The 10,694-nt window shown below is 44.9% G+C and overlaps 1 protein-coding gene across 2 annotated transcripts in view; it reads left to right on the forward strand.

Moving 5' to 3' along the window:
- Positions 1-10,694, forward strand: part of FGFR1OP2 (FGFR1 oncogene partner 2) — a 144,461-nt gene that overhangs the window by 61,733 nt on the left and 72,034 nt on the right. For both annotated transcript variants that reach the window (XM_069228615.1, XM_069228616.1), the window contains one exon: positions 6,969-7,086. In XM_069228615.1, coding sequence (XP_069084716.1) covers positions 6,969-7,086 — 118 coding nt within the window. The remainder of the gene's footprint in view (positions 1-6,968; positions 7,087-10,694) is intronic.

The following is a 10,694-nucleotide window of genomic DNA, read 5'->3' on the forward strand; positions in this document are numbered from 1 at the left end:
ATTCAAAAGCCTGTTTATACTACAAGAACAGGCAAAGGGTAAAAGCCCCTTATCTTGTCAGCCTGTCCTTTACATTCATGGTAATATTCCTTTCTGTGTTCAGGTTGATCAGTTGTGGCCACTGCTGCCATCTTTAGTTGGAACCTGTACTATGTGAGCTCACTGGTAAACTCTAAAAATCTGAATGATCTTGGTATCCTTGGCGTGTTGGTAAAGTGGCAGTCGTGGAAGTGACTCAAGAAAAACATTAGGAGATCTGATTCCGGATGAATTTCATACCTAACTGGCCTCGAATAACAAATGAACGGGAGCCTAGCCTGCACTGACTCACCAAAAGCTATAATTGCATAGGTGTCTATTGTGATCACTTTATGCTAGATTGGACTGACAGGGCTAAGACATAGCAAGCCATCCTCTACACAGAATATGTAACCCTGCGGGGACGGTGAACAGCTTAAATTGTAGAGGCATCTCAATGCTTAAAAGAAGTCACAGAATTGAGACTATTTAAACATGATGTTAATGGATTACTTCAGTTATACCCCCAGAAACCTGACTCTACAATGGCTTTAAATTGAGCTCAGAATCGCAGCTATGCACATGCTTGTTCCTCAGAGGACAAGCTTTCATTGCTCGTAGGGTTAATCCGCTTCCAGCTTCATAAACTAAGACGTTTAAAGAGTCTTTCCTAAAGATATTTACTACTAGTCCAGGGTAAGTCTAATTTCTCCTAGGTTGAGGAATCACTGCTATACCGGAGTATTTCAGGGCCCACACATTCCTTTTGGGGGGCACCTCTTCAGTTCAGTTATTCAATACCTGTGTTGTACTCTGCTGGTTTTCACAGTGTTCCATGTTCATTGATTTGGTTATAGAGAAACCTCATACTCATTCATTTAGTTTAAGGGCACCATCAGTGGCCTTTAACAGACCTTCCCAGTTATGACATTTAAAGAGCAGCAAAATGGATTGCCACCCGTCGCAAGTTTACTGTGACCCTGACAGCGTTCTGCTGACCTTCGGCCAGGTCCATCCAATATAAATAACGTGCAGCCATTACTCCACTGATGCATCGTCCAGAAAGGATGCAGCGTTTGACCCAGCAATTCTAGTGAACTTATTTGTTTAAATCGTCTTTGGCATATGCTGTATCCTGCTACATTTTAACAAATGTTATGTGAACATAACCTGGTAGATCCCTTATGGCTCTTTGGTAAGCTCTGGTGTAGGTCAACTTACCACTTCTGGGCTAAGGAAACAGATAAATTATGACCCACACATTTCCTCACCATGCTAGTCTCCTAGTGTGTATGGGAAGTGTTTCATTTGTAAAAATATAAATATCAGTGCCCAAAGTATTCTACTACAGCTAGCACCAACCACAGCTCCTAACACTATTGTCCCAGTGTGTAATATTGGACTATTGCAGGTCACCCCATTCTGTATGGATGGCATGGAAGTGCGCTATACTGATGTGCCCTACTTAAAAAAAAAAAAAAAAAAAGATAGACTGAGAGCACCACCACGTGGCAGATTCTCATATACAAGTGCAAGTGTTAAATAGGTGCCGGTTCCGAGCACCGACAAACACAGGCACAAACTACATACCGTGCTTTGGGAAAATTAGAACGGCAGAGCGTTTTAGGTATATTTATGTATTGCTGTTGTTGTGAGCCCTATCATCCTTTTGCCACACGTGTGCACATGCAAGAAATCAACGCCGTTATTTTTAGGCTTTAATTTAATCCTGTTTTAGTGCAGAATACATTAAGCTAAATTGCAGTAATCCGTAAAATCATAGCACAACATAAACATAGCACGATGAAGAAATGTAGATATTATGACGAATGGGGTGTGTGTGTGTGTGTGTGTGTGTGTGTGTACACACGCATATATAATTCCTACATGCCTTTTCTGCAACCGTCCAAGTATTGTCACCATGAGAGTCAGTATTTCAGTAGAACCAACACACGTTGTACCTGTATTTCATGAATGTTTGCAGCGTTGCCTGCAAAGCTAAAGCTCTGTTGAGAAGAGCCGCCTTGGGAGGCTGCAGGCAGAGGCGCCAATCTCTGCCAGCGGAAATGTTGTCCAAGTCCTCTCTCCCGCTGCGAGAGCTGTAAGCAGCTATATCACACCACGCAGAACCTTTAGTTTGAGAAAAAGTAAGCTTGGGATCATGTAGGGTGATATAAATGATGTTATTGCTCCTCGCAGTAGAGGGCAGAGAACACAGTACACAATATCTAACATATTTTCCACGGAGAAAGAGGCAAAAGTAGCCAAAAACAGAAAAGAAGAATAGCCAATATGCATTTCACTGTGTAGATTTGTATTTGCCTCTGCAGGCCTCAAAATAAACTTTCAAAACTCTTATAACTGGTTAACTGTTGAGGTATTTATTCTGGTCTTCACACCATTTGATATTCATACAGCTTATTTCAATACACTTCAATGTTGCTCTTAATCTTGGGACTGCTTCCCTCACACCAGAGATCGACAATAACAAACATGTAAGGCAAGCATCCAGGAGAATGCCTACGTGGGAGCAATAAAGTGTAGGTGGCCTTGATTTTGCTTTGTCCCTGACAGAACATATCACTCCTCGCTTTGTCCTCTGCTTCTAGGTGATATTTGCCTTTCCGTAATACAATGGTCATTGGTGCCACAGCATTGTTATTTAAGGTGTAAAGGTGTAAGTATGATGTACCTGCCAGTAAAGTATGACTTCTCAGGTAAGATTTCTCAGTTGCCGATCAGGGAGATAGAGAGGTCGTGAAATGTAACTAGTAGCGTCCTCTACCAGGATAAGAAAGGATTAGAGTTGGGAAAGGTTCAATGGGAATCACCATGTTATTAGGTCGAAGCCTACCAGTCAGCACAGCTGGCTAGAAAACTAGAAGGCTAGAAGACTTCTTGGGAGCATTCAGAAATCTTTCCTGGGAATGCATTCCGCCCGTTGCTTATCGTTGGCTTTGTGGTTTGTAACTCAATTTTTTTGACTTTCTGTTTGCTTGCTTTGTGTGTCAAGCTTTCCAGGGTGAATTTGTCCTTTATGTTACCATCCTGCTGGATACTGAGGATAGGAAATGATTTTTCTAGCACACAGCAACATTTAAATGAACTGTGCAAGTATTTCAAAATATATCAGAATAAGAAAAAAAGTAAGCACATTTGTTGTTAATTCTGAAGTGTGTTGGAAACATGCTTTAATGCAGTGGTCCCCAAACTTTTTAATGCTGCGCCTCCCCAGTTGGAAAATAAAAATCCTTGGGCCCCCCTCAGAATTTTTCACAATTATTTTATAAGGATGGCAATGTTTAAATATGTCTAAGCCTATTTAAACATTGCTGTTAAGTACTGTTACCTTTCTAAAAATGCAATAACATGCTTCTGCTCAAAACAAAGGCCTGTTATCTGTGTAATGCTTCTTTTGGCCATAGTGTGGCACCCCCCCAACCCCCCGATCAGTTGGGGCCCGAAGACCTCTGCTTTAATGTGATCAAAACAAATCATCACACTAAGTGATGCAATTTCCACACATAGTGTGCTGTATAGTTTCATTGTTAAAACTGTATGTCTGTGCAAATGTAATAGTCATTTCAGTTGGTAACGTGTGGTGTGTAATTGCATTGTGCTACCACACCATGTGTACTCCACTCCACTCTACTCTGCACCACACCACTTTATACCACTCTGCACCACTGTACTCTCTTCCACTCTGTGCCACCGCCACTGTAATGCACTCTGCTCAGCGCCACTGCACTTTACTTCACTCTGCACCACTACACTCTACTCCACGCTTCTGCACTCTGATCCACTCTGCACCACAGCACTCTACTCCACTCTGCACTTCTGCACTCTACTCAGCTCTACTTCACTCTGCCCCATTCCCTCTGCGCCACTCTATTCTACACCACTGCACTCTTCACCACTGCACTCTACACCACTCCAGTCTAGGCCACTCAAATCTATAATGCACAGCTCCACTCTATGCTATTCTGCAACACTGCACTCTCTGCCACTGCACTCTGTTCCAGTACTCTCTGCACCAATGTACTTTACTCAGTGACATTCAATTCTACAGCCCTGCACACTACACCAATCCAGTCTACGACACTAATCTACTGTGCATCACTGCACTCTTTGTCACTGCACTCTGCAACACTTCATTCTACACCATTACACTGTATGCCACTGCACTCAACCATGCACCACTCCACCCGACTTCACTCTGCTCTGTAATAATCTACACTACGCCACTCAACTCTGCTCCATGCCACTGCACTCTACGCCACTCTACACCACTGCATTCTACGCCAATGACCTTTACACAACTGCACCCTATGCCACTGTACTCTACGCTACACCACTGTACTCTACCCTACTGCTCTATGTGCTACTCTACACCATTGTACTCTGACACTCTATTTTGCAACACTGTACGCTTTGCCACTGAACTCTTCCACTCTGCACTACTGCACCCTATGCCAGTGCACTCTACTCTACATCATTGCACTGTACGCTACTGCACCCTGCATCACTGTAGGCTAAATGCACTCTCTGCCACTCTACGCTATGCCACCTTACTCTGCTCCACTCTGCACCAATGTACAGTACTATGTACCACTGTAATCTATGCCACTGCATTCTACAATGGTGCATTGTAGGCCACTATATTCTATACCCCTGCACTCTACGTCACTATAGTCGACAACACTCTACACCAGTGCACTCTACACCAGTGCACTCTACACCAGTGCACTCTACACCAGTGCACTCAACGCCACTCTACACTAGTCTGCAACACACTGCACTCTGCCACTGAATTCTACCCCATGCTCTACGTTACTCTACCTTGCACCACTGCACTCTATGCCACTGCACTCTACCTCATGCCACACCACACCTGTACTTTGTTATACACCACTGCATTCTACAACACTGCATTGTATGCCACTGTTATTCTGTAGCGGTGCATTGTATGCCGCTGTATTTTATAGCGCTGCACTCTACATCACTAAACTCTGCAACACTCCTCGTCAGTCAGTCAATCAATCAAGGTTCTTGTAGAGCGTGGCTAAGCACCCGTCCGGGTCTCAAGACGAGGGTGGGAGGGGTGGGTCGGGCACTGCTGTTCAGTCTAAGTGCTATTTGGCAGGTTCAGTTGAAGAGCCACGTCTGGAGGTCCTTCCTGAGTTGAGGCAGAAAGGGAGTTTGCCTGAGATGAAAAGGAAGAGATTTCCAGGTCTTCGTGGCAAAGTAGAAGGATCTTCCTCTGGCTGTGTCCATGCAGATCTGTGGGATGGCGGCCATGGCAGGTGAACGGAACAGAGTTGTCTGGTGGGCGTGTGGAAAGCGAGGCGGCGGTTGATGTTTGCCGGTCTGATGTTGTGGAGGGCTTTGTAGGGATGCGTGAGGAGCTTGAATGTGATTCTTTTGTTGATCGAGAGCCAGTGTAGGTCTCTCAGATGCCCAGAGATGTGACTGCGGTGAGGGATGTCCAGGATAAGTCTAGCAGTGGCGTTCTGGATCCTTTGCATCTTCCTTTGGAGTTTCTGGGTGGTACTTCTGTAGAGTATGTTGCCGTAGTTGAGCTTGCTGCTGATGAGCACCTGGGTGTCTGTTCTTCTGGATTCGATGGGGATCCACTTGACGATCTTTCGGAACAGGTGCAGCAGGTGGAAGCAGGAGGACAAGACAGTGTTGACTTGGTGGTTCATAGAGAGCAGAGGAGTCCAGGATGATGCCAAGGTTATGTGTGTGGTCGGTCGGTGAAGGGGGTGCTACTAGTGCTGCCGGCCTCCAGGAGTCATTCCAGGCGGAGAGGGTGGTGCCCAAAATGAGGACATCTGTCTTGTCGGAGTTAAGCTGTCGTTTATTCAGGCGGTGACTGCCTTCGTTGTTGGTTGGTCTTCGCGACTGCAGGTTCATCAGTGAGGGAGGGGGTCAGCTGAGTGTCATCGGCGTAGGGCACGATGTTGAGTCTGCGGTTTCTGACGATGTCTGCTAGCGGGGCCATGTAGATGTTGGGAGTTGTCTCTGTTAACGTGCAGCTCTAATGGAGAATGCTGTGTTCACTTGTAGTACCAGTCCAGTGTTGCAGGACACCCTGTTGATTAAACAAGTCTCCTATGTTAAGCAATGTATTTTCGAAACCATGTTTTGTCCAAAACTTGAAGGGATGTGGCGGAGATAGAAGGTTGTTTCTAATATTCTGAGACACTTAGGTCTTGTAACCTCCTCTGCCTTGATATTGCTGGGCTCGCTCCCATTTATCAACATGTCTGCGCCTTTCTCCTGATGCATGTATCACCACCCAACCTAGACTCCTGTACTAATGGCAAAATGTTTATCTTTATTAAGAGTGCATCTTATCGCAAAAAACACCGTTTCATTGAAGCTTTTTTATTACCTCTTTGGTTACTGTTATATCAGATTGAATAAATGCAAACTGCCGTTTCACTGCATTTAGCTTGTAGACGTTTGAGCCTGCCCCACCACATGAATGACCCTTTATGCATTTCCATTGCTCGTGGGACGTGCCTGTATTTTGTAGGGTTCTGCTATATTGTGGTACAACCCTTATTTGTTTATTTCTGGTGCATCTTTGTGCTGAAATTCAACTTGTACTGAAACGATTATTATAATAATACGCAGTGTAACATATCTACATTGCCTCATAAAATGTCAGATTATTTTTAAATTTGATTGACATTAGTGTCCTCTAGGTGGTCCGAACAAGGTATCAACTCTGAATTTATTATTAGTCTGCACTGTAGTTTGGAGACTGAATTAAAGAATGTGTGTTTAGTGTGCTTCAATGTACATTGATTGTTTATATCACTGTAAAATAACTTAATGAAAGCAGTCTTACCTTCAGTCGGTGCTTTCATAGTTTCAATGTCTCTGCATTTTTTGTATTGTCAATTAGATATGTATGTTAATTTTCTATCTTGGCTTTTCAGTACCAAGAAGAAATTCAAGAACTTAATGAAGTAGCAAGGCATCGCCCTAGATCTACACTAGTATTAGGAATTCAACAAGAAAACCGACAGATCCGGGTCCTACAGCAAGAAAATAAAGGTAAGCCACCCTGAAACTATGCTAAGTAAAGTTACAGTGTTAGAAGGCAATATACATATTTGCCCTCCTTACATTTGTCTGTAGCCTTTCTCCTTTTTTCACATTTGGAATGATCCACTTAGATTTACACCCAGAGTGTATTTGCTTCTTTTATTCAGATACAAAGCATTGTAAAATATTTTAATGCCAATTCCAAGCTAGTAGCCAATTAACACTTCCCCGCTGACAAAAGTAGGTTGCACATTTTATGCATCACGAAAAATGTAATTAGTTTCTGCCACTGGCTCACTGGAAAAGTTGAGAAACACTTAAATTCTGGCAGGTGGTCTTTTGCGGTGATGTTTCCACATATGGCACTTATCCCGTGAAGAATTTTCTTCTGGGCTTCACGAATTTCATGCAAGAAAAATTGCCAGCATTCTTATTGTGCTGGCAAAGCTGAAATACCAACACTAAGATGTCAAGCAGGCCTTCTTCTGGATAAACCAAAAGAGGTTCCCTTCTTAGTTCCCATCAACTGATTTTTAATAAATAATTTTGTGTTCCCTTGGTAATCTGTTTCTCAAGACTTGTTATTTAATGTGTGCTTCAGCGGCTTGCTAAACTCAACCAGTTCCAGCTCTGCCACTTTTAAATTATCATTCACAACACCAATACTGTTGTGCTCTGCATAAGTTACTGTCATTGGTTCTTCAGGTCCCGCATAGATTTTCTTTCATGCATCTATCACCTCATGATCCTTCCCAAGTTAATACCTTGCTTCACTTTAGAGGATTATAGTAAAACTGTGATCAAGGTTATGATTTATGCCCATTGGTCTGGCTCAGTACATTACATAAGAGCTTAACTAAAATGGCTTTATCAGCTACAGATTATTCCGAATTTACATCTGTGGCTCTAAGAAGATTGTACCAATCCTTTGCCCTGGCTCATTGGGGCAGGACGTTAGCCATTTTAACAAGCATTTGCAATGCAATGAGTCTTGCATTTGCTCGGGTTAGAGCTATTAGCGTTATAAATTTCTAACTGGAACTTTCAGGCCACACAAACTGAAAACAAAAAGTAAACATTTGACATAAGCAAGCCGGTTCAAACTGATGTGAGCACGAAGGATAGAGAGAAAAGGAAAAATAAGTTTGCACGCAGTCAAAGTCATTGGAAAAAGTGCAATTATTCATTTAACGGGCTCAATGGCCAAGGCGGTAACAAAACCGCCCCAAGGAGGGACAAACATAAAGCAGTTACCAATGAAAACAAAGGATTTTTGAAAGGCAAGCCCATGAACTAGACCCCATTTTCACCTCATGCAACCGGATTACCACCAGGGATATCTCCATCCCCGACTGGACCGACCATCACTGCCTACACTTTGCCATCACCACACCCAACAGCTGGCTCCGTGGCACCAGGGCCCCCCACAAGAAATGGAGCAAAATTACAGACAAGAAACTCACCATGACCCTTGCCAAATCACCTGCAGCCCCCACCGACGACACCAGCACCACAGCACGCAACCTCAACGCCTGGATCACCTAATGCGCTAACTCTTTAGCCCTCCTCTGATCAAAATGGGTCAAACTCATCCCAAAAAGGGCCAGCTGGTTCACCACTGAACTCCAACAATCCAAGCACACTTGTAGACGCCTAGAGAAGAAATGGAGAAACAGCGAAACCAGCAAAGACCTCGCCTCCTTCAGAGCCGCCACTGCCACTTATCGCCGATGCATCAAGAATGCAAAAAAAAAAGCCGCACTCCGGGAACACATCAACACCTCCCTGCACAGCATAAGAGAACTCTTCACGGTAATCAACAAATTCACCAATCCTCCCTCCAAAGCCACCAACCCCCCTATCGCAAGACCTCTGCGCCAAACTGGCCACCTTCTTCCACCACAAGATTAAGGACATCTATGACAGCTTCCTCCTGCAGATCCTGCCCAGCATCAGATCTTACGATCGACCCAGCCCCCAAGAACCCACCCACACTGCCCACAGTTGGTCCACTCTCACCACAGAAGAAACTGAAATCATCATGAACGGCATTCACTCCGCAGTTCCCACAGAGCCAGTTTATCCATCATCCCCCAACTCCGCAAGACACTAAACTGCTCTATCAAAACAGCCACCATCCCCGATGATAGGAAACACGCCGAAGTCCGCCCTCTCCTGAAGAGACCCACACCTGACCCATCAGAGCTAAAAGAAATTCCGGCCCATCTCGCTACTACCCTACCCGGCCAACGTCCTGGAAAAAGCCATAAATTCACAGCTGCAACAATTCATCGAAGACAACAGCTCTCTGGATACCTCCCAGTTTAGCTTCCGCAGCAACCTCAGCATGGAGACAGCTCTTTTTGCAGCCACCAATGACATCTGCAGACTTCTCGACCAAGGCCGCACCGCAGCAGTCATTCTCCTTGACCTCTCAGCAGCCTTCAACACGGTCTCCCACAGCACCTTATGCACCAAACTCCACGACATAGGAATCCGCGGAAAAGCCTTGCAGTGGATTCACTCCTTCCTTAGTGGAAGGACACATAGAGTCAGGCTCCCACCCTTCATATCCAAATCAACAGAAGTCAGCTGCGGAGTCCCTCCAGGATCCTCCCTGAGCCCAACTCTCTTCAACATCTACATGGCCCGCTTGCAGCCATCGTCAGAGGCCACGGAATGAACATTGTGTCATACGCCGATGACACACAACTCATCATATCCCTCACTGAAGACCCAGACAAAGCCAAGAGGAACTTTCACACCGGAATGTAAGCCGTTGCCGCCTGGATGAGGGAGAGCTGCCTCAAGCTCAACTCAGACAAGACCGAGCTCATCATCTTCAGAAACTCCACTTCAGACTGGGATGACTCCTGGTGGCCCCCATAGCTCAGAGTCCCACCTAATCACAAGCGAGCTCGACTACAGCAGCGCACTCTACGCCATGACAAAGAACATCAGTAAACTAAAACTCATCCAAATCTCTGCCGCCAGACCCGCCCTGAACCTCCCCCTCCAGGAACACTTCTCCCAGCACCTGAGACCCCTCCATAGGCTCCCGGTGGAAAAGCAAATCAACTTTAAACTACTCACCCACACCTACAAGGCCCTTCACAACATCAAACCGGCCTACCTGAATCACCGCATCTCTTTCCATAGCCCCACCAGACCCCTTCGATACGCCCAGCAGGCGCTAGCCACCATTCCACGCATCCAGAATACCACCGCCAGAGGAAGATCTTTCACCTACCTCAAGGCCAAGAGCTGGAACAACCTACCCACGCACCTCAGACAAAGCCAATCACTCACCATCTTCAAGAAGAACCTCAAGACCTGGCTCTTCGAATGAGGCCCAAACCCTCCACCAGTGCCTTGAGACCCTCGCGGGTGAGAAGTTGCCCTTTATAAATTGATTGATTGATTGATTGATTGATTGATAATCACAAAACTCAATTACATCTTATCAAGAGCTTTCTTCCTAATATGCCATATTGAGAGCAGATAACTATAAATTGAAAAAACAATACTGTCTCTAGTATTGATTTTACATATTCTTAAGGCTGTTCAACATTCTCTGCAATAGAGGAGTTTACATGGAGGAATAATCCAATATGAGC

This window comes from Pleurodeles waltl, chromosome 4_1 (genome assembly GCF_031143425.1).
Source record: "Pleurodeles waltl isolate 20211129_DDA chromosome 4_1, aPleWal1.hap1.20221129, whole genome shotgun sequence".
Classification (NCBI taxonomy): domain Eukaryota; kingdom Metazoa; phylum Chordata; class Amphibia; order Caudata; family Salamandridae; genus Pleurodeles; species Pleurodeles waltl.